This window comes from Lepus europaeus, chromosome 14 (assembly GCF_033115175.1).
Source record: "Lepus europaeus isolate LE1 chromosome 14, mLepTim1.pri, whole genome shotgun sequence".
In the NCBI taxonomy this organism is placed as follows: Eukaryota; Metazoa; Chordata; class Mammalia; order Lagomorpha; family Leporidae; genus Lepus; species Lepus europaeus.
In genome coordinates, this window is record NC_084840.1 from 26,568,080 (window position 1) to 26,592,494 (window position 24,415).

Sequence of the window (24,415 nt, forward strand, 5' to 3'; positions counted from 1 at the left end):
TTAAAGTGTGTGTGACTTAGCTTCTGTCCCTGACTCGTTATCTGTCTTCCCCTGTAATGTAAGCTCCTCCACCTAGACACGGATCTGTCTCCAGCGACCTGCGCTCGGCGGCTTGGTACATGGAGGCCCTCAGAAAATAAGTTTTTTAATACATTCATGAGCTCAGCTTTGCACAAACATTAGCTATTATTTCGGGGCATCTTGGTTGCTGTGCCCCTCCCCTTTGCAACCCTCCCCTTTGTTACCCTCGGGAACCAGGGTAACAACTCAGCCAAAGACAAAATCCAGCCAACAACAAAGTTGGGATTCTGTTTTATAAATACACTTTCCAGGAGTGCTGGACGTCAGGCGGCCTCCTTGACACCTGACGCTCCCGGTAAGCAGGCCGGGGTTGTAACCTCACAGCTGAGTGCCCGGCCGCGGGTGGGCGGCGGGTGGGCGGCGGGGACCTCAGCCCTAGCCCTCCGGGCGGCCGGGCCGCGGGGCGGGGTTCCCGGGCGGGGCGGGGCGCGCTGTCCGCCGCTCCGGCCGCCCTCGCCCCGCGCCGCGCGCTCGCCATGGCCGGCCCCGCGCCCGGGCTGCGGCTACGGCCGCTGGCAGCGCTGGCCCTGGCCTTGGCCCTGGTCCTGGCGCTGGCCCCGGGGCTGCCCGCAGCCGGGGCCGGGCGGACGCCGCGCCCCGCCGAGCGCGGGCCGCCGGTGCGGCTCTTCACGGAGGAGGAGCTGGCGCGCTACCGCGGGGAGGAGGTAGGCGCGGGCCTGGGGGACGCGGGCCGAGTCCCGCCTGCTGCGAGTGAGCGGGACCCCGGGAGGCGTCCGCGGCGAGGGAGGCCTAGGGGCGCGCGGCCCGCGGCGGCCACCTGGCGGTCCCGGAGCTCACGATCCTGGGCTCCGCGCAGGGCCCGGGCTGGGCCTCTCCCTAGGCCGGCACGGGTGGCCGGGGCTGAGGGCGAGGCCTCAACCGTCGGGGCGCCCTACTTATGGCCCGCACCCCCGTCCCGCGTGCTCCCCTTCCCAGGGCGTCCGGGTCGAACCGCCTTTCCCCTGGCAGTCTTATTATGAGCTTCAGACTTATTTTGTTTTTAATGTTGGCATCCGCCGGGGAGGGCCACTCTGCTACTCACGGTGGGGGGACGGGGGAGGGCACCTGTTCCCTGGGCTGGGTGGTAACTGAGGCAGCTCCAGGTATGATCCGGGCTGTTCTTGCTCTTCCTTTACCCATCGTTCCTGGATCCCAGGCCACCTGTGCAGGGAACTCCTCAAACCCACTTTCAGCGTGGGCGCCCTTGTGGGCTGAGATGGAGCTGGGGGGAGCCAGAGTTACCAAAGACACCTTCCTCCCTGCCCTGAACACACACAAACACACACACACACACACACCTGCCACACACCAGCTTCAGTCAGTGGTCTGGTGGGGCAGAACTCACCAGGCCCCCAGCTGGGCTGCTGGGGCCAGTGTGATGGTCACAGAGTATGGGAACAAGATGCTCTCGGTGAGAAGGGCCCTGGGCCCTGATATTAGGGAGGCAGGGGGAGAAGCCATAGTCCCAAAGGATTTCAGAGCTGACACCAATCTCCTGCTGTTAGAGGGGGAAGCCAAGGCCTGCCTCTGACAGTGGTCCAGCAGGGAGGGACCGGATGTTTTCTATTAAAGCACTTGGGTCTGGGCTTCCAAGCTCCTGAGCTCCCCGGCCTTTGATGGAGCAGAGGACTCAGAAGCCTGACCCATGGGCAGCGTGGGCATCATGCTGTGAGGCCACAGAGGGAGGGAGACGTGACAGGGATGTGACTGGCTGTTGAGGGACACCCAGCCGAGGGTACAGCCAGATGTGTGCAGGAAGAGTTACCAGAGCAGGCTGCTGGCTTCCAAAGGTCTCCTTGCAAGGTTGGCCTTGGGTTGGTGCTGGATTCCCCGTGCTCCTGCCCTTCCCTAATGGGTAAGGGTGACTCAGCCTAGGCCATGTGTACAGATGGTGTGGTTTGTGTTGAGCACTCACCGTGCCGGGCACCCTGGCCAACCTCTAGGGAAAATTCTGGGTGCTGAGTCTGCCCTGGGCTCCCCCAGGCAGAAGCATGGGCCAGGCTGCTGCCTTTTGCTTCTGTGGGAAGAGCCTGCTGGGTGCAGGAGGGAAGAACAAAGGGAGGCCCACAAGCGGGTGTCCCCAATCTCCACCTGCGTCACCTTGCACCCTCCTAGCCCTGAGTACAACTATATGCTGAGTTCTTCCAGTTCTTCCCAAGGTGGGGGTGACCTTGGGGACCCTAAGCACAGAACCTCGGGGAAGGGAGAGTTAAAAATGGAGGGTACAGGGCCGGCGCCGCTGCTCACTAGGCTAATCCTTCGCCTTGTGGCGCCAGCACACCGGGTTCTAGTCCCGGTTGGGGTGCCGGATTCTATCCTGGTTGCCCCTCTTCCAGGCCAGCTCTCTGCTATGGCCCGGGAAGGCAGTGGAGGATGGCCCAAGTGCTTGGGCCCTGCACCCGCATGGGAGACCAGGAGAAGCGCCTGGCTCCTGGCTTTGGATCAGCACGATGCGCTGGCCGCAGCGGCCATTGGAGGGTGAACCAATGGCAAAAAGGAAGACCTTTCTCTCTGTCTCTCTCTCTCTCACTATCCACTCTGCCTGTAAAAAAAAAAAAAAAAAAAAAAAATGGAGGGTACAGGGGCAGGCATTATGAGTAGCAAGTTAAGCTGCTGCTGGGGATGCCTGCTTAACCTATCAGAGGGCCTGGGAGGCAGTAGATGATGGTTCAAATAATTGGACCCCTGCCACCCACATAGGAGACTCAGATGCAGTTCTCAGCTCTTGGCTTTGACCTGGCCCATCCCTGACTGTTCCCGGTATTTGGGGGGATGAACCAGCAGGTAGAAGATCTCTGTCCCTCTCTTCTCTTTCCCCTCCTCTTCGCTCCCCCTCTCTGTCTTTCAAATAAATAAATCTTGAAAAAATATGGAGGATACAGCAACAGGGTGGGGGGCTGCGGGATGAGGACTAAGAAAGGCCCTTGGTTTTTTCGTGTTGGTGTTACAGATGAGTACTTAACCAGAGGAAGGAGAAAGAAGCTTGAGATGGAAACAGGAGAGCTCTGAGAACTCTAGGCAGTTCTGTAGGCAGAGGAGAGCCAAGAGAGAACAAGGGGGAGAGAGGCTTCGAGTGAGCGCTGTGCCATGCTGCGGTTTGTCCTAGATGGTTCTGGTCTATGCCTGTTACCTGCAGTGCCAACATCCCATATGGGTGCCGGTTCAAGATCCAGCTGTTCCTCTTCCAATTCAGCTCTCTGCTTATGGCCTGGGAAAGCAGTTCAAGATGGCCCAAGTGCTTGGGCCCCTGCACCCACTTGAGAGACACAGAAGAAGCTCCTGGCTCCTGGATTTGGATTGGCCCAGCTCCGGCTGTTGTGGCTATTTTGGTAGTGAACCAGCAGATGGAAGACCTTTCTGCCTGTCTCTGCCTCTCAAATAAACAAATAAATCTTTAAAACATTGTAAAAAGAGGCACTGTGGGGCCAGCACTTTGGCATGGCAGGTAAAGCCGCCACCTGCAGTGCCAGCATCCCATATGGGCCCTGGTTGAAGTCCTGGCTTTTCCACTTCCAATCCAGCTCTCCTGCTATGGCCTGGGAAAGCAGTAGAAGATGGCCCAAGTCTTTGGGCCCCTGCACCCATGTGGGAGACCTGGAAGAAGCTCCTGGCTTCGGATTGGTGCAGCTCCGGCTGGTGCGGCCATCTGGGGAGTGAACCAGAGGACGAAAGACCTCTCTCTCTCTCTCTGTCTCTCTGTGCCTCTGCCTCTGCCTCTCTGTAACTCTGCCTTTCAAATAAATAAATAAAAACTTTTTTAAAAAAAGAGGCATTGTGCTTTGAATATTTAAAAATATGTATTATTTGAGAGGCAGAGAAAGAGGAAGAGAGGACAGAGCTCCCACTCACTGGTCCACTCCCCAGATGCCCACAATGGCTGCTGGCTGGGATGTCTGTTTGCCTTTCAAATACAATGAAAGTAAGTTAAAAGGTTAAGTGACAGGTGTAAGTATAAGCAAATATATGTAACAAATATAAAGCACCTGGCACAGTAGATGCTCAGTAAATGTGAATTTCACTGCTCTCCCTTTGTACCCAGAATATATCAAGTCTGAAAAAAGCACCAAGCCCCTTGTGAATTTGGTCAGTGTTGGGCCACCTGAAATACACACTCGCATGCCCGGGCTGGCGGCCAAGGTTGTTACCTGTCAGCCACTGGCATCTTCAGAATTTCCACAACCAAGACAAGGCAGTGCTATCTTTGCCTGCCCCAGTGATGTAGGAAAAGGATGGAGGAGGATTGCAGATAGCGGGAAGCAATTAGCTTGGGGGGGGGGGTGGCGACGCTGCAGATGCCCCTCTAGAGCAGAGGGGCCGTCATTCTCTGCCCTCCAAGTGCAGAACTGATCTTCATTGTCCTGGGAGAACGATTTTCTGCCTTAATCGCGCTGCACCTGCCAAACACAGGGAGGGCCACCCCAGCCTTCCCCGCAGCCCTAACTGCTTCAGTGCACCCACTCAGTGAAGGGTGACCACAGCCCCAGGAGGTCAGTGCTGTTGTTACTGTCCCCATTTTTCAGATAAGGAACTAGGCACGCTTGCCCAAGGTTACACAGTCCATGGCAGAGGTGAATGGAACTGTGCCCCTGTACAAAGAAAGTGAATCAATGAGAACCTCCTGTCCCCATCACTCCAGGCAGTGAGCTGTTCCAACGGTGCACTGGTTTCCTTGAGGAAGGTAGCAAAGTGCTACCCAAGCAGAAATATGGTTCGCCCGGTGGAACCTCATGAGGCAACCCTGGACCCAGAGCTTGCCAAGGCCCCCCGAGATGTCAGCATTTTTCTGTGCAAATGAAATGTCTGGGCTCATCCCAGGGTCCTTGTACCTGGGCTCTACCCCTCTCCTTGGAATCTGCTCTAACAGAGGCCAAGGTTCTATTTGTTTCCTGCTTTCCCAAAACAATGATCCAAAAGGGTCACCGGGAAGACAAAAGGCATATACTTCAAAAAGAGGTCATACACATGGAATTTAAAGATAATGGGGTGGCGAGCATTGGGGTGCAACGGGCTAGGTTCCTACCTGGGATGCATACGTCCCAGTCGGAGCACCAGTTTGAGTCCTGGCTACTCTGTGCATCCAATGCAGCTTCCTGATAATGTGCTTGGGAGGTGGCCGAATAATGGCCAAACTACTTGAGTTCCTGTCACCTATGCAGGAGACCTGGATGGAGTTCCTGGCTCCTGTTTTTGACCTCATCCAGCCCTGGCTATTGCAAGCATTTGGTGAAACAACCTGTGGATATAAGCTGTCCCTCTCTGTGTTTGTCTAAACAATTTTTTAAAAATTTATTTTAGTGTATAAAAGTTTGAAATCCATGGATACAAGGGGTATTCAAAATGTTCATGGATAATGTGTATTATAAAAAAAAAACACACATAGATTTGAAGAAGTTTTTTGCACAATAAACTTACCTTTCAGTTCCATTTTTGCATGAACATTTTGAGGTAGCCTTGTGCCCAGGGTGAAGGTTCTTAGAGGCAGGTGGATAAGGAAGTGAAACCACCCTAACCACACAGCTATCAGTAGACAGAGGGGCTCTGATTCATGCACATGACAAGCTGAGTTCCCACAAAACGTTTGATTCATTGTATTTATTATTGGTCCATGTGATGTGCTCTGATGTTTTCTATTTTTTACTTCATTTCTAAGAACTCTGTTGTCAGATCACTAAATTCATTTAAGCCCCATTAACAGGCTACCATTGCCAACTGCTGTTGAAAAACATGGCCTTCGGCTGTTGGAGGGCAGGGCTCCTTCTGCAGGAAAATCCTCCCCAGAGTTTCCCTCTCTTCCAAGAGTCATCATCAGAGATGCTCCTGGCCCTGGCGCAGGCTCTGAGAGGCCCAGGAGCCCCTCTGTCTGGCTTAGCCCCTGCTCCAGCTGTGGGGTGAGGCTGTACCCTCCACCCCAGCTGTCACAGTAGTGGGCATGCGCTCTCCACTGGCCTTGCTTTGATGCCCACGGCAGATGGCCAGGCAGCCCCAAGACCCAAGGCAAAGTGAAAGCCCTGGGCTCATGGATGCGGGCGGTGCTCCTGGTTCCCTGTGGGGTCCCTGAGTTGTGGTGAACTTCCCAGGAGACTCCTCTGTCTGTCTCTGTGTCTTAGGCAAGTGCCCTGTCCTGCTAGTGCGCCCTCTAGAGGGGCAGGACAAGATAGCGCAGTGGGTCCTGGGTTCTAAGCCTGCAGCTCCCCTAACCTGCCCTCCCTCTAACTCACTCCATGACTCTGGGCACGTCACTTAGCCCCTATGGGCCTAGATAGTCTCATCTATAAAACAAACTCCTTCTAATGGTAACTGCACATTCCTCCAAGTCCCTCTCTGCTGGGATCACGTTTTCCCCGGCTTTCCTTAGGAACATCTCTAGACTCCTACCTCCTGGCTGATTTTCCTTTGAGCTCCTAACTTTCACACTTGAGAGCAGGATAAAGGAAACCAACATTTACATCCCTGAATTGCCAGGTGCTTTGCATCTTGTGCCTTGATTAACCCCCACAACTGCACTTTCATTGTTCTACTACAGAGGAACAGAGAGGTTAAGGAATTTGCTCAATGCAACACAGCTCATAAATGGCGGCTCAACCCTGGGCCTGTTTGACTGGAAAACCTGTGCTAGGAGTGTGGCATCATGGTGGCTCCTCCTTTGGTTTCTTAGAAACAGACAGCTGGGGCCGGGGCTGTGCGGTAGTGGGTAAAGCCACCGCCTGCAGTGCCTGCAACCCATGTGGGCGCCGGTTAGGGTTCTGGCTGCTCCACTTCCGATCCAGCTGTCTGCTGTGGCCTGGGATAGCAGTAGAAGATGGTCCAAGTCCTTGAGCTCCTGCACCCGTGTGGGAGACCCGGAGGAGGCCGCTGGCTCCTAGCTTCGGATTGGCGCAGCTCCAGCCATTGTGGCCACTTGGGAAGTGAAGCAGCGGATAGAAGACCTCTCTCTCTCTCTCCCTCTCTCTCTCTCTCTGCCTTTCCTTCTCTCTCTGTGTAACTCTTTCAAATAAATAAATAAAGCTTAAAAAAACCAAAAGGGACAGCCCCCCGCTGCCGTTCATGGCCTGCTGTCAGGAATAGATAAAGGACGCATCATCCGTGTAGGTGCCGGCAGCAGAGGGTCCCCGCGGCGGCCGAGGCCCGGACACGGAGTGTCAGGCTGCACCGAGCGGGTCTGCAGCGCCGCACTGCACGTGTCTGTCCCTCACAGCGCTGTTCTGCTCCCTGGGCGTCACCCACTCAGAGCCCCGCCTGAGGCCCCGCCCGGGTGGCTGTCCATCTGTCTATCTGGGCCTGCTAAGCCCCGCCCCGCGCCCCTGGTGTTCCGCGGGGAAACCGGGAACTCGGGTTCCTTGGCCCTCGGCCCGCCTGTCTGCGTTTCAGGAACGCCTCAAAAGGCACCACGCATCCGTCTCTCTCCCCTCGCCGCGACTTCCTCTTAGTGCTTACACCTCCAGAGTATCGTTTGGAATGAATTCATTTTTATTTATTTGTCAGAGAGGGAGCACAAGTTCCATTCTGGGTCTGCCGGTTCACTGGCCAAATGCCTGCCAACAAACCAAGGGGGGGTCCGGCCAAAGCCAGGGGCCAGGAACCCAGTCCGGGCCTCCTGTGTGAGTGGCAGGAGCCTAGGTACTTGAGCCGTCACCTGCTGCCTCCCACGGTGACGTTTACAGGAAGCCGGACTATGGAACAGAGCTAGGGCTTGAACCCAGGCACTCCAACGTGGCATGCAGGCATCCAAAGCAGCACCTTAACGGCTGAACCAAACGCGCATGCGCCCCCCACCCCCCATGTACAGTTTAATGCGAAGATAGTAGTAGCTCTTGCAGAAGCGGAGTATCAGTACCACCTTGGGTGCTATCTTGGGTACACGAATGTTGTTTCGATGCCTACACGCACAAAAGGAATAAATATCAAAGCAAAACAGGATGGTAGATAGGACAAAATGCCACAAGGAAACTCTAGCTGTTAAACACTTTTAAAAGTTGATCCAAATACATCACCCCACACTGAGCAATCAAGGCTGGTTGTAAGGACAAAGTGGAGGAAAAGCAGGCTGCTACCCAGCAAAACAGCCCTGGGGGGGAGAGGCGGTGCGAGGGTCCCCCAAGGGGCTGTTTTTGGGAGCCTCTTGGAATAACAAAAGCCAGCTGTCCCCCGAGCTCCCATGTTGTGCCTGCCACTGCTCCACGGGCTGTTTCCTTCTGTTTCCTTCGGCATCCCTGCAAGGCAGGCAGGCGCTACCCCCAAAGCCAAAGCCCTAGAGGCTATGTGGCTGGGAAAAGTTGCTTCACTTCTCTGAGCCTCAGTTCTTCTGTCACAGGTGGTCATGAAAGCCCTTGACCGTGGCTCCACACTGGCAAGAACCCTGAGGCCCCGCCCCGAGGCAGCGCCCCGCAGCAGGTGCCTGGAGAGCCTGAGCACCCTGGATCCCCCGGTGGCTCCCTCTTCTGGCTGATGTTCTGCACCCCCAGTGGGGCTGACGCGGAGGGAACACCAAGCCCTGCTCTGTGGCAGCTAAACAACCAGTGCTGTGTGCTTTTGTGCTACTCTCTTTGGGGGAGATCCTACGATAACATTTGATTCCCACTAACAGAGCAAAAATGAGGTTGGAAAACCCTTGGTGACAGAACTGTGGGAGTCAGCATTGCTCTAATCTGTTTGAAGGAGAAACTGACAAAATATCAAATTGATGAGGTTATTCATTTACTTTCGCCCAGGAATCCCACATATTGTATTGAAATAGGCCTTAAGGAAATAGTACTCCAAACTGTAAATATGTAAAAGTGCCTTGTAGGGAGATCTTCATCACAGTCCCAAGGGCTGGGGGAAACCCCCACTGGCTGCAAACACCAAACGCCGCAGCAGCACACAGCAGCACTGGCGGGAGATGGGCTCCCACGGAGCTGTGTGAGTGCCAGCTGTCTGGTTATTTCAGGTGAGGAAGTGCTTATGTGAGGTCGCATCACCTGCAAGTAGTAAAACGCCAGGTTCATCATTCACAGAGATGTGTGTCCACCGATGCAGGGGAGCTGGGACTGATTTAAATCACTCACGATCTGGTATTTGAATTTGTATCTGCAGGAAGTTGCTTCGGTTCCTGATCCTTTGTATAAAAAAGGTGGGGGGGGGGGGCACTGTGTGCTCTTGCCATGGTTATCACTTCCCCAAGCGGTGGCAATGGCAGCACCTTGCCCAGGCAGGCGGCGAGCCTCAGGGCAGGCCGCCTCGTGACTGCCCGCTGTGCTGGGCCCGCTTGGAATGGGAGTATTTGTTCCCTTACATGGGAGAGCGGGGCTCTGGGCCTCCCCTTCACAGCTTCTCCCCTGCTTTCTAGGAAGATCAGCCCATCTACTTGGCAGTGAAGGGCGTGGTGTTTGATGTCACTTCCGGAAAGGGTAAGTGGCTTGGCGTTGGGAGTCCTTACTTCTGGAAAACTCAGAAGCCAGAGTGGGCACTCGGAGGTGTGAGACGAGGGAAGGGGGCTGGGCACGTCCTTTTCCTCCCATCTTAACTGACCAGATTGAGTCCATGTCTGTCAGTGGTTCACGCTAACAGCGTTTCTCCTGGTAATACCATGCTCCCACTCAGAAGCCTTCCACGGCTCTACCTCGCCCGTAGAGTCGAATTCAAACTGTGGGTTTCCCCAAGGTGAAGTAGACAGAATGTGCCTTAGCAAAGAGCTGCCATCATAGAACCGTGTAGAACATTTAAATGCCATTTGCTGGTTTCTCTGCAAGTGGTGCCATGGAGATCGTTTTGCAACATTTCCTCCTTGATACCTAACACTGCTAAACAGAAATGGACTTGGCTGCTACCAACATTTAAAAAGACCGGGCATTTTTCTTTTTTAAAATTATTTATTTTGAAAAGCAGAGTGACAGATAAAGAGAATCTTCCACCTGCTGATTCACTCCCCAGATGGTTGCAAACAGCTGGGGCTGGGCTAGGCTGAAGTCAGGAGCCTGAAACTCCATCTGTGTCTCCTGTGTGGGTGGCAGGGGCCCAAGCACTTGGGCCATCTTCCACTGCTTCCCCAGGCGCATTAGCAGGGAGCTGGATTGGAAGCGGAGTGGCCAGTACTCAACCAGCATCCATATGGGAAACCTGCAACACAGGCAGGGGCTTAACCTACTGCGCCACAGCGCCAGCCCCTGGCCATTTTTCTTGTTTGCATTCTTAATAGTTTTCTGTACTTTCTAAAAATCCCCTCTCAGCCTGTGAGACTTATTTTACATTTTGCATTAGTGGAATCCAACCTCTCAGCTGATTTGCTTGTCCCCGGGGTCTTTTGTGGCATTGGCTGGGTGCAGGGAGCCCCTGTGTGCAGCTCCTGGTGCTCTGGGTACACAACCAAGTCACGGCCTCTTCCTGCTTCCCCACTGCAGAGTTTTATGGACGAGGAGCCCCCTACAACGCCTTGACCGGAAAGGACTCCACCCGAGGGGTGGCCAAGATGTCCCTGGACCCTGCAGACCTCACTCATGACACTGTGAGCCAGCACAGCAGCCTTTGTCAAAACGCCCTGCCTCCTTGCCCCCACCCCCCACCCCATCCCCAACAGGAGCAAAGTTTCCCAAGGAGGCCGTTCACCCTCCAGTCCACTGGGGCTGGAAAGTGATCACCTTACTGTGCCGCTCCTACTCAGAAACCTTCCTTAGCTCCCCAGTGCCCCCAGGGTCAAGTCCAGACTCTGGTGAACTTGTGACCCAACCTGCTGATCTTCACAGCTGCCCCCACGTGCCTGGGCAGTCCACTCCCCATTCGGGTCCCCCCACTGCTGCTCCCCGGTTTCATGGGTTTGGAATTCCTCTCTGGAGACCCACTGCCCAGGCCACTCAGTAGCTCAGTGGATGGCCTGGGCCGGGAAGCAAGGCCTCCCTGTCTGCTCGGCATTCCGCCGAAGGAGAGAATAGCGTTACAGAACAAAGCAAAAGCCAAAGCGTTTGGGGCCTAAGCAGTCCCCACAGCGGTGCTGGCTTTCTCCCCGGCTGTGCTCGACATCAGATTGACACTGGGACACTGGGTCAGACCCCTGAGCCACAGCTGCATGGAAACCATAAGAAATTAGGAGCGGGGGGGGGGGGGGGTGGCCAGGAAGGAGGAGCGGTGCAGGTGGAGGCAGCGCTCACCGCACCTCGCCCCCGGGTGGGGTGGGTGGAGGGTCTCTGGACTCTGACTCCTACCTCAGGCAGACAGTGGCTATGAGAAGCGGTGCCCCCCCTCCCCCCAACCCTGAGCAGAGTTATTTGTAAAAGTCAGCCATCCACTGTGGTTTGTTGGGTGTTTCTCTCTTTGCCTAAGGTGTGTGCAGGGGGTGAGGCCAGGAGAGAAGCAGGCGGAGCCAAACTCCACTCACTCATCCCCATCTCCTGTGTTTCTTGTCCTCTCCTCCCCAAGACGGGACTCACGGCCAAGGAGCTAGAGTCGCTGGATGACGTCTTCACCAAAGTGTACAAGGCCAAGTACCCCATCGTGGGCTACACGGCCCGCAGGATTCTCAATGAGGACGGCAGCCCCAACCTGGACTTCAAGCCCGAAGACCAGCCCCACTTTGACATCAAGGACGAGTTCTGACGTTCCGGTCCGGAGCCAGGGAACCCTCCCTGGGCCACCCAGATGCCAATGAACCCAACCTTTGCCAGCCTTGGTGGTAACAGCCCAAGCAGGATGCTCCCTAAATGCCAGCGCTGGCCAGCGGTGGAATCACAAGTGACCTTCATTTCTCCTTTATACTTTTCCGTATGGGCCACATTTTCTGCCGTGACCGTGTTTGCTTTATAATAAGAACAAAAATAAATGTGCTATTCTTACAGCAGAATGCTTCCATGTGTGCTGTTCCCCTGGAGTCTCACCACTGGGGAGCCGGTGCTGACCTGCGCTGCTGCTCCCTGGGGGCCTCGATGGGAGGGGGCGATGGAGAAGGTAGTGAGTGGGGCCGAGCCAGCTCCTGCGCCTGTGCACTGGGCAGAGCTCAGGAGGGCAGGGTCCAGTGGGAGCAGGGGCAGCTGCCGGTCATTCCACAGAGCAGGTGCGCACGCCTTAGGCTGGCCTGAGATCCCACTCCAGAACACGGGCCTTCTCGGGGAGGGCATTTTTCCCTCCAGGGGACATCGGGCAATGTCTGGACATGGTTCTTCTTTTCACTCTGGGTTGTCCCAGCGCAGGGTGCTGCTGGCACTTAGAGGCCGGGGTGCCACTGAGCATCCCATCCTGCACAGGGCAGCCCCCTCCACACCACGCCCCGCCGGCTCCCAGGTGCCAGTCGTGCTGAGGCCAAGAAGCCTTGCATTTGACCGATGCTGGGAATCGTACAGTGGAGGTGAATCCCTTTGACATAAACTTTTTTTTTTTTTTAAATAAAAATAGAGAGTAATTGTCCCGAGAGAGTGCCTACATCAGGCATTCTCCTGGGTGTTTGTTCAAAAGATCCCACACCACAGCTTATGTTTCTACGACATGCTTCAGAACTGCATTTTTAAAAAAAATTTTTTTAAGAGACAGAGAGAGATGAGTGAGCACTCCTATCAGCTGGTTCACTTTCCAAAGGCCTGCCATGGCTGGGGCTGGGCCAGGCCAAACCAGGAGCCAAGAACACACCCTGGGTCTCCCACATGGGTGGCAGGGACCCAACCACTTGTGACATCATCTCCTGCCTCCCAAGGGGCACGATAGCAGGATGCTGGAATTAAGTGGTGCTGGGACTCACATCCAAGCACTTTCATACGGGACACAGGAGTCCCCAGCAGCGTCTGAACCACTGGGCACAACCCTCACCCCATGGAACTGCGTTTTTAAGGAGCTTCCCAGAAGACTGTGATACAAGCAGGCCCAGCTGCACTTTGAGAGACACTGGCTTGTGCCTGATCAGTCACCCCAGGAGAACCGGCTCCCAGGCTTTCTAAGGACCGGGTCTGACTTCTGTTCTTGTATGGTTCAGGGCTAGGGGGTCTCCTGGTGAACCCTGAGTCCTACCCAATAAGCTGGGAGCTCAACGCCACCTGAGAGGAACAGGCCTGGAATTTGTCAGACAAGACTCTGCCTGGAATCTCAGGAGTCGTCTACGCAGCCAAGGTAGCCTGTACCAGCACACTTGCCCCCAGACAGATGTTGTCCAGATGTATAGGAATGGTGTCCAAATCCTTGGGAATACCTGGGAGGTGACTTCCTCACTTAGGTGCCCACCAGGTCCCACGTCACCAGGCAAAATGGGGGTTGGGGGCCAGAATTCCACTCCTTAGACCTTGGTCTCTGCAGGGGTGCATGGGCTCCAGACTCCAGCCCCTGGGAACTTTCCTAGATCCCCTCTCTGCACGCGAACACGTCTCTCTCAGTGAGTCTGGGCTGGCCCTTGCCAGGACAGAGAACACAAATATCTGGGTGGCCCGTGCATGAAGAGTGGATGCTTCCCCCTGGGGGGGGGGGCACAGCTGGCCTGGGAACTTGCATTGTTGCATATCTGCAGACCTAAATCAGAAATGCATGGATCCCTGCAGACCCAAAGGCTGCTGCCCGGTGAGCTCAAGTCTCCCACAGTTGCATGTACTGCTTTCTTTGCTCGAAAAGATTGGATCCTCCTTTTCACACTCAGCCTGGGTATACCTCTTGCAGGAAGGCCTCCCCTCCTCTGGAACCGCTTAGAGCCTGTGCTCACCTGCTTTTCTGTAATTCCCTCTACGAACTTGGCACCCGAGGATGCAGCACAGATTCACCCCGGGCAGACCAAACTTTGAGGTTGGCCTGGGACTTTCCTGGTCTTAGCACTGCACTTAGTCCTGAGCATACCCAGGGGATTGAACTGCACCAGCAGCTGGACCAGGGCCTCCTCCCAGCTGAGGGACTCCAGGCATCTCGGGGAGGCCACCCTGGGACAAAGAGAAGGCTACAAGGAGGGTGGCAGGAGAGTGGGGGGAGCTGGGTTCTGACCCAGTCCCCACACACATTCAAATCCAACCTCTTCAATAGGAAGCTCAGTGCCCAGCCATTGCCAGTGCTCCGTGCACTGGGATGTTGTTGCCACTGGTGCAGTTTCTTTTTAATTTATTTTATTTTTTAAATTAATTTATTTTTAAAATTTTTTTGACAGGCAGAGTTAGACAGAGAGAGACAGAGAGAAAGGTCTTCTTTTTTCCATTGGTTCACCCCCTAAATGGCCGCTACCGCCAGTGCACTGCGGGCGCGCTGCAGCTGGCATGCTGCACAGATCTGAAGTCAGAAGCCAGGTGCTTCCTCCTGGTCTCCCATGCAGGTGCAGAGGCCCAAGCACTTGGGCCATCCTCCACTGCCTTCCAGGGCCACAGCAGAGAGCTGGACTGGAAAAGGAGCAACTGGGACAGAATCCGGTGCCCCAACCGGGACTAGAACCCGGGGTGCCAGCGCCGCAGGTGGAGGATTAGCCAATTGAGCCACGGTGCCGGCCATTTCTAAAGTTCTTTCCCAGGCTAAGCCCCACCTGCCGACACGCAGCACTCCACACTGTTGGGAACACGTGTTTCTCTGCACTCCAGAGTGCTCAGCAGTGCCTTTCCTCGCACACCCAGGGCCTCCCCTTGCAGAAGGCACCAAGCCACTCTCCTGGCATAGCAGTGAGGACATGGACACAGAACATGGGGCATGGACCCCATTTCTTTACTTGAAATCCATAAAAAACCATTAAAATATAACAGCTCTTCAAAAGTTTATGGAAAATGCATGTTGTGAAAAAGTATTCCTGAATTTCAAAAGATTTTTTATAAATATTGACTTGTCTTTTAAAAAAATGTGTTATTTGAGGCCGGCACCGCGGCTCACTAGGCTAATCTTCCGCCTTGCGGCGCCGGCACACTGGGTTCTAGTCCCGGTTGGGGCGCTGGATTCTGTCCCGGTTGCCCCTCTTCCAGGCCAGCTCTCTGCTATGGCCTGGGAGTGCAGTGGAGGATGGCCCAAGTGCTTGGGCCCTGCACCCCATGGGAGACCAGGAGAAGCACCTGGCTCCTGCCATCGGATCAGCGCAGTGTGCCGGCCGCAGCGCGCCAGCCACGGCAGCCATTGGAGGGTGAACCAACAGCAAAAGGAAGACCTTTCTCTGTCTCTCTCTCTCACTGTCCACTCTGCCTGTCCAAAAATAAATAAATAATAAAATGTGTTATTTGAGAGGCAGAGAGAGAACTCCTATTTGCTGGTTCGTTCCCCAAATGCCCACAAAAGCTGAGGTCAGGAGTTGCTCTCCTACATGAGTGGCAGGTACCCAAATACTTGAGCCCTCACCTGCTGCCTCCCAGGGTCTGCATTAGCAGAAAGGTAAAATCAGGCTCCGAGGGGCTGGCACTGTGGCATAGAAGATAAAGGCACCATCTGCGGTGCTAGCATCCCATATGAGCGCTGCTTTAAGTCCCAGCTGCTCCACTTCCAATCCAGGCTATGGCCTGGGAAAGCAGCAGAAGATGGCCCAAGTCCTTGGGCCCCTGCACCCGTGTGGGAGACACAGAAGAAGCTCCTGGCTCCTGGCTTCGGATTGGCCCAGCTCTAGCCATTGTGGCCATTTGGGGAGTGAACCAGCAGATGGGAGACCTTTCTCTCTGTCTCTCCCTCTGTCTGTAACTACCTCTCAAATAAATAAATAAATAAATCTTTAAAAAAAATCAGGCTCTGAGATAGGACTCAAACCCAGGCACTCTGATGCGGGATGCAGGTGTCCCAACTGATGTCTTAGCCATTAAGCTAAATGCATGTCCCTAAACTTCTCTTTTAATTCTTCTGCTATTCATGAACCTTTTGAGATATTCTCATAAGACCAGCAGCTACTGAGGGGTTGACAATGGAGTTGACTGGCATGTGAAGGGTGAGGCAGTGGGGCCTGACCAGCAACCTGGCTCCCTCCAGGTAGGGGTCTGGACCAAGGACCTGCAGACTCACTCCTTGCACCTTTGGGCACCTGCTTGGGGCGGGGTGGGGGTGGCTCTACCACATCGATAGCTTCCAGCAGTAAACATAGGGTAATAAACATAGGGTCTGAAGGCAGCAACCTCACCCTTCCATCAGAAGGCTGCTCTTCAAGCCCTGGTCTTCAAATAGCCTGTCCCTAGATGCTCCTGCGAGGGGGCTGCATGTGCAGAACCAGTCCCTCCGAGGCAGAGTGCCCTGGCTAGGCCCTCCCCAGGCCTTGCTGTGACAGCCAGATGTCACCTGAACTGCCCTCTCTGGCTGATGATTGCAGTGAGCACACTAAGGCCTGGTTCCCACAGGCCTGGAAGTGCATGGCTCTTCCAGGCTGCCCCGCAGCTAGTGGAGAAGTGGCCAACCAGGCAGGGAGTGGCCCTGGGGGCTTGGTCCAGGGCATCAGATGCAATCATTTTCTGTAGGATTATTTGATGACATTCTGTAAGGGGTGTCTTTTATGCTCCCTTTCATAGCCTGACAGCACAGCACAGCACACGATCCTCACTCAGGGCCTGGTTCAACTGTCTTAGAAGCCATTCTGGGCCATTTGCAAACCAGCAGGTGCAAGGAGTTAGCATCCCCCAGGAAGCGACCTTCTGGTCAGATATGGGCCTGGATAGACAAACCCTCCCCCTGCAGCCCTGAGGCCCAGGGCCCCCATTCTCCCAATGGCATCAGCTCGATGGCACAGTCTTGGATTGGCCAAACCTCCTTCCCAGGTTCATTCTTCTCAGTCCCCCACACCTGACCCTATGGGCCACTTCTCCAGTGTATGGACCCACACACAAACGCCAGCCTCATTCTTAGCTGCGCAGGAGAACTCAAGCCAACACACGTTTACTGCTGCAGATGCCAACGCAATGCCATTATGACGACCTCAGGCTGACTCGTAACATCTGACAGGTGTACAGCACCTTATAGTTTGACAGAGTTCCCATCCCAGTTGCTATACTGTATAACCAGCTGCTCCCCAGGACGTACTGGTGTGAAATCAGTTGTGCTCAGAGCTGCTGGGTGCTCATAACTCAGGGGGTGCAGTGGGGATGATGTGTCTGGCCCTGACAGCTAAGGCTTCAGCTAGAATGATGAAGGCTCACCCCCTTCATCTTCTCTTTCAGTGGCTAAGGCTGGCTGCCAGGCAGGAGTGCCATTCCTCTCGATGGGATGCCTCTCACCGGGTGGTGGCTGGACTGTTCCTCCTCCTATGACTATCACTCAGCCTTGCAGTACCATAATGAAATGCCTGAGAGGAGCGAACTCTATACTGAGAAAAGACTGACTTAACTCACGTTTTGGAGGTTCAGGGCCAAGGCAGCCCCTGGTTTGGCATCTGATGGGAATGACAGTGCAGGAGCGTGTGCCTGGTCTCACGGTGGCCAGGTAGGAGAGGCAGAACGTGGCTGCCTCTGGCTCAGGGCTAGCTAACCAAGCCTGTCACGACAGTGGCCTTCAGGGACACACTCCCAGTATCCTAAGGACTCTCCACCAGGCCCACTTCCTAAACACCATAACCGGGTTAAATCCCCCCCGCCCTCTGCTCCACCGCTGGGTGCCGTTAACTCATGACTTCTGGGGTTTCAACATTCAGGAGCCAGGTCTTGTTCAAAGCACAGCAGTGCCCCAGCCCCAGAGGTGCCCCAGCATCACTTCTATCCCCCAAGGCAGCCAGAGAGACCTGCCTGGGGTCAAGGGGCACTGGGCCATTTTGGGAAAATACAGTCTGCCCCATAGTGTCTTTGCGTCTCATGAGAAAAATGATTGCTGTCCTTGAATCAGCAGTGCTTAGGTGGCTAACAGACACGCATGTCATAAACCACATGTGCCTTGTGGACAGAGGCACAGTTCAGAGTCACACTGACCTGAGCTCAGATCCCGGTTTCATCACTTACTGTCTATATGAGGAGCTTACAAAAGTTTGTGGAAAACATGCGTTATGAAAAAGGTGTGGCTTTCAAAATTTTTTGAATCAAAATAAATTTATCTTTAAAATTCATTCCCTACCACTACATTTTTTCCATTTTATTTAAAAGGCAATAGCCAAAGAGAAATCTTCCTTTATTCATTTGAAAGCATTACAGAGAGAGAGAGAGAGAGAGAGAGAGAGAGAGAGAGAGAGAAGGAGAGAGAATCTTCCATCTGCTGGTACACTTTACTAGATGGCCCCAATGGCCAGGGCTGGGCCAGGCTGAAGCCAGGAGCCAGGAGTTTCTTCAGGTCTCCCACATAGGTGCAGGAGCTCAAGCACTTGGGCCATCCTCCACGCTTTTCCCAGGCCATTAGCAGGGAGCTGGATCAGAAGTGGAGCAGCCGGGACACAAACAGGCACCCATATAGGATGCCAGCATTGCAGGCAGCAGCTTTATCCTCTGTACCACAATACCGGCCACTGGTTCACTCCCCAAATACCTGCAACAGCCAGGGCTGGGCCAGGTCAAAGCCAGGAGTTCAGAAGTCAATCTAGGTCTCTCACATGAGTGACAGGGACCCAAGTTCTTGAGCCATCAACTGCTGCCTTCCAGGACGCACATTAGCAGGAAGATGGATTGGAAGCAGAGTAGCCAGGACTCAAATGAGGCACCCTGGGGCTGGCATCGCGGTGTAGCAGCTAAAATCCGCTGCCCGTGATACCGGTTCAAGTCTCAGCTGCTCCATTTCTGATCCAGCTCCCTGCTAGGTGCTTTGGGAAAAACATAGAAGATGGCCTAAGAGTTTGGGTTCCTGCCACCCACATGGGGCACCCAGATGAAGCTCCTGGCTCCTGGCTTTGGCCTGGTCCAGCCTTGGCCATTTAAGCCATCTGGACAATGGACCAGCAGCTGGAAATCTCTGTCTCTCCTTTTCTCTCTGTAGCCCTGACTTTCCAATAAACAAACAAATCTTCCAGCCACACTGCCTTCTATCATGCTGTAGCCTGGGGCCTCAACAAACAAATCTTTAAAACCAGGCACTCCAACATGGGATGCGATGCAGCTGTTCCCAAGTAATAATGTAACCGCTGAGGCCACGCCAGGGGCATCAGAACAGCTCCTGGGCCTCGGGCCAAGGTCTGCAGTGGTGCCTGCTTGGGCGTTGTTTCCAGGGCCAGTCCTGGACCCACATCCCCTGAGCATTTCCACAGCATCATCAGCTGCGGAATGTACAAAAATAGTCCAAGGTTCCCCTGGCAACCACCACAGCAAATGGCAGCCAGCAGGGGCACACTGGGAAGCCCTTGGGCTGGGAAGAAAGCCAAGGCTGCCCTCACCGGTCACTACCTGACCTTGGCCAGCCAGTGCTGAGTGGCGGAGACCACCTGCTGGGAGCCCAAAGGGGAGAAGCGATGCCATCTCTCCAGAGCACTTGTCCCAGCCTGCCAGGTCATCCAGGGCCTCCTGTGGCTGCCCCTTACCCGAGGGGGTCAGAGGACTCGGGGAGTCCCCATCAGGAGACTCAATCTTGCTGTCCAACATGAGGCATGCCCAGTGTAGCCACGGTGCCATGTGCCCTTCCATGCCCCGCCCCGTGCCCTCTCGGACCAGCAGCTGCCTCCGTTCTCCCATACTTCTCTCGTTGCCACCTGATCTGGAGACAGAGCTGGGCTGTCTCTCCCCCAGCCATGGACTAGATTTCTGCTCTCCATCTCTCACCTCCTGGAAGGTTGAACCTGCTGCTTCTGCCCAGGTGGGGTCCCCTACACACTGCCCAGCCCACATTGTACTCAACCCCCTCCACCCCCTCAGCTGAATGCGGCTCACAGCCATGGCTCCCACCATGAGCCCCGTTCACGATGCCAGGGTACCCACGTGCCTCTTGTCCAGGTCCACTGCCAAGTGCCTGATGGGTACAACAGTGGCATGCCGAGCTGGGACAAGCCCCGTGCTGCACGTGGTCTTGGCTATTTCACGTGATTGTCTGCAAGGAGGGATCGGTGAGGCACAGATGCCAGATGGCTCTCAGGGAAGCCACACCCCTGACAGCTGCTAGGAACTGCAGCTGGGGCTCCCAGGTAGGTCTTCCTTCCTCCCGTGTGCTTGCCATTCTGCGGTCCCTGAAGAGCCAGGGTTCTCATCCTGGGGCAGGTGGAATGAGGATGCAGCACGTGGGGCTGGAGGCAGAGACGGAAATCCTGGCAAGGAGGAGCCTTGAGGTCTTTAGGAGACTCTGCCTCCCGTCCTTCCTATTTCTTTTCCCCCTTCCCTTCCCTCCCGCGCTCATAGTTTAATTCTTCATCAGACGAATACTTACTCTGCTCTGGACTTCAGAGCATTCTGCTCTGAACAAGACGGGCACTGTCCCCTGAATGAGACTCATGTGCTGAGGATGTGGGATTCAAGGGGACTTCAAAAAGCTCATGGAAAACAGAATTAAAAGATGAGCTTCTTTTGAGCGCATTTTTTGAAACCCATAGTTTTTAATTATGAATTTTCCATGAACTTTTTGAAGTCCTCTAGTACAGGCTTCTGGTACTGAGCTCTATAGCATCACCCAGAAGGAGGCAGTGAGATCCAGGGCCTGCCACGGGGGCCTTGTAGGATGAGAGGGGTGGCTGAAAACCACCCCGGAGACAGGGGGTGACAGTGATGCCCACGGGGAGTCCTGGTGAGCCATGGCTCAGGCTGCTCGGGTGCATCTCCCCCATTTTCCTGGTGCTGCCACTCAGGGCCCTGGAGGAGAAGCTTTGACCTCAGCACTGGGGACCCAGTTCCCTAAAACGCACATTCCCCATGTAGCCATGACCCTCCCCTAACTGGACCGTAACCCTCCCATCTCTACCACTCCTTCTAGACTCAAGGAGTTCCCTTCTGTGAAACAGAATTTATGGGAGGCCACTGATTGGGACTGAGTAGATCAATACAAAATACTAAGCTGCCACACCACCCAATCAAACCCTAAGCTGTTCACGTTAAGATCCGACCTTCTGAGAAATCAGGAGAGAGAGGACAGCCAGATCCCATTATACCAACCTGGTTCCTTTAATGAAGGTAGCTTTGAAATGACCAATCGACTTATGCCCTAACTGTACTTTCACAGGCCTTTTCAACCTATGGAGCTCAGCCCTCCACTCAGCTTCTGGAGTTCTTGTCTGGTCACAGGATGATTTGAGCAGGTGTCGTGGCCTTGGGTCCCAGCTCCTCCACTTCCTGCCCAGAGCACCCTGCTACTGTGCCTGGGGAGCAGCAGGTGAGGACCCACGTGCTCGGGTTCCTGCTACCCATGTGGGAGACCAGGATGGAGTTCCCGACCTCAGCCTGGTATAACCCCAGCTGTTGAGGGCATTTGGGGAGTGAACCAGAAGATGGAAGATCTCTATCTCTTTGTCTCTTCTTCTCTGTCACTCTGCCTTTCAAATAAATAAGTAAATCTTAATATCTTAAATCTGACTGGCTAATAAAAGCCAGTCAGATCTGTAAAACACAATTTGTTGAATTTTGTTGCCATTTCCCACAACTTATTAGTCACTCTGAATTTCACATGTTCATCCATCAACCAACCAGATATGTTTTCATGCATACTGTGTGTCTAGGACAACTGCACAGTTCTGGGGCTGGGAAGGGAGGAAAAAGCAAGAATTCCCCCAGCCCTTAAGGTTCCCCAAGGAGTAGGCAAGATGCCAAGTGGTTCTACCAGGACAGGAGCTGGGGATCTGCAGGGACCCTCACCACGGGTCAGAAAGACTTTTCCTGGAAATTTCCAACCTCCAGAGTCGGGTGGGGGCTGCCACCAACAGCCACCTGCACAGCGCGACACTGCCCCCTGGTGGATGGCTCCTGGAACTCTCCAGCAGCTGTTCTGTCAAGCCCAGAAGATCAAGTTCCCCTCAAGATCTTCTATTTTTGGTGCCCAGTGTTTCCATAATGAAATGCTAACAGGAGCGGCCAGATGGCTTCCCACAGGACCTTGCAAGCTGCACTGCTGAACTGTGTTCTCCGGCTTGCTGTTACCAAGGGGCTAGATCTGCTCCTGGCTCCCAGGTGTCCTTCTCCGTTCCATATGGCCCCGTGAAAGGGTCCCAGGACAGCGGCCATGTGTTGGCTGTGCTGAGCCCCGAGCACGGCCTCACAGGGAAACCGTGTGCGCATTCAGAGTGACGTGTTGGAAAGAACACTGGATCCAGGGTCAGGTGGCCTGGATATTCTCCCCACGTCAGCCGCTAAGAGGGGGTGAGATAATGCTGACAGTAATAGCTGCATTTATTCAGGTTTTGCTCTGAGTCAGACGTTGCACCGAGAGCATGGCAGCCGTTGTCGACTTTGGTCCCCCCAGCGAGCCTAAGCAGTGGGTTTCGTTATTATCTCCGTTTTATGGGTGAAGAAGTCAAGGCACAGAGGAGTTAAGAAGCTTCTCCAAGCGGTGGTAGAGCAGGACTTAAGCTTGTGTTCCTGGGAAGCCACTAAGCCACCTTGAACTATGGACACAGAGGATCAGAAGCTAGCGGTAGGGTCCAGAAATGCATGTTTCTAGACAGTGCCCGGAGGGCTGAGGTGGAGCCACCTTTGGAATCCATGGGGTCCCAGCAGATCTAACGACCAATGAGCCCTGTGCCAACTGAGCACTGGAGGTGAAGCTGTGATGAGGGGAGAAGCCTGGGTAAGGGCCCTAATCCTTGTGGGCATCAGGGCAGGAGCGTTTTGGAGGAGAGAGCAGCCATCTGGCATGCTGCTGCTGCCCCTGCCCCTGGACATGGTTTGTAGGTGAGAAGAGCACTTGCCGTCCTGTTGGTTGGGCCATACGCCCAATGTAGACAATGCGTAGTATTAAAAAAACCATGCATGGATTTCAAAGTCTTTTGTACTAAAATAAACCTGTCTTTTAATTCCATGTTCCACAACCTTTTTGAAGTACCCCCATACACCCCTAAGTTATAGATCCCTCATGTCAATCATCTCACCTCCTTTAGAACCATTATATAAATTAAGATGTAGTTAAAAGGTACACATTCATGGGGGAGGGGGGAGTGCTCACATCACCGGTTCACTCCCCAAATGGCCCAAAGGCCGGGGCTGGGCCCGGTTAAGACAAGAAGCAGGAGACTCCACCCAGGTCTCCCATGAGAGCATCAGGGACCCAGTTACAGTCCCTGTAAGTCATCATTGCTGCCTCCTGGGGTCCACAGTAGCAGGAAGCTGCAGTCAGGAACTGGAGCCGGGTACTGAATGTGTTCTGTGGACATCTCAGTCAACGTCTAAACCGCAAGGCTAAATGCCCACGCTTACATATATTCTTACGTTGGTTCATTTGACAAATGCTTGAGATCTGCAAGGTGCCAGGCCTGAGGCTGCTGCGTGGGGGAAGCTGGCAGGACCCTGCCCTTGTGAGCCAGCTCTCTAGGGTAGGAGGCCAGCAATCCATGAGCCACAAAAAGCAAACACACACACAAAGCATCACACCCCTCGACGTGACTCTCAAGGAAGTTACAGTGCAGTGCTGAACAGTAGGGTGGCAGAGGGACCTGATCAGACCGAGTGGGCTGGCACTAAACGAAGACGAGAGAAGACTTATAGCTCGTACCCGCCGTGAATTACCAAGTGCCATCGTGTTTGCTGTGTGCAGCTTCTCCGGAGCCCCCTCTGGGACAGCGGGGTGGCCCTTGTTTCCTGTCTGGATGCCCAGGGGTCCCTGCAGAGCTAAACCCGGAGCTTCCTTTGCACAGAAAGGTCTCAGACCATCATGATGAAGTAGTGGATGGAGGCCCAGGGGCTACGGTTCAGAGTCAAGGTGGTCTTACCACAGTCAGGGTCGTGAGGCTTGGCTGGCTTGCCTGGCCTGCTGGGAGGGTACCTGGCCCAGGAGTGCGTGTGTGCACACGCGTGTGTGACAGCAGGCCCCAGCTCCTGGGTGTGCTAGTCTTTCTTCTGTTCCCCATTGGGGACCCAGCAAACCACGTCTGGCTTTGCCAGCTGCTCCCTGTTGGACTGGGCCAGGAGGAGGTGGAGACAGGAAAGCTGGAGGGGAGTGCTGCCCTCTCCTGGTTCCTCACCTCCCAGTGCGGTGCTTCTTCACCCCACAGCAGCAGCTAAATCCAGTTTACACTTCTCCCAGTGTTTGCAGGACCAACTTCAGGACTCCCCACTTACAGCAAAGAGCTGGAGATGGCGCCCACGAGGTGCGCGGGCCACCAGACAGGGTCACGGACACTACCAGCCACACGTCCACTCCTTTCATCCAGCTCTTCAGGTTCTGTGTGGGGGTGGGGAAGCACTGTTTCTTACTTCCTTTTTAAAACTTCAGGGGGCCTGTGCTGTGGTGCAGCGGGTTAAAGCCCTGGCCTGAAGCGCCGGCATCCCATATGGACGCCAGTTCTAGTCCCGGCTGCTCCTCTTCCAATCCAGCTCTCTGCTATGGCCTGGGAAAGCAGTAGAAGATGGCCTAAGTCCTTGGGCCCCTGCACCCACATGGGAGACCGGAAGAAGCTCCTGGCTCCTGGCTTCAAATCAGCGCAGCTCTGGCC

General features: G+C 54.6%; 1 protein-coding gene across 1 annotated transcript; it reads left to right on the top strand.

Annotated features, from left to right (window-relative positions):
* Positions 1-557: 557 nt before the first annotated feature.
* Positions 558-11,884, top strand: NENF (neudesin neurotrophic factor). Its single transcript, XM_062211320.1, has 4 exons — positions 558-746; positions 9,407-9,467; positions 10,458-10,561; positions 11,470-11,884. The coding sequence occupies exons 1-4, from the start codon at positions 558-560 to the stop codon at positions 11,644-11,646; spliced, it is 531 nt and encodes a 176-aa protein (XP_062067304.1). The 3' UTR covers positions 11,647-11,884.
* The last annotated feature ends 12,531 nt before the right edge of the window (positions 11,885-24,415 follow it).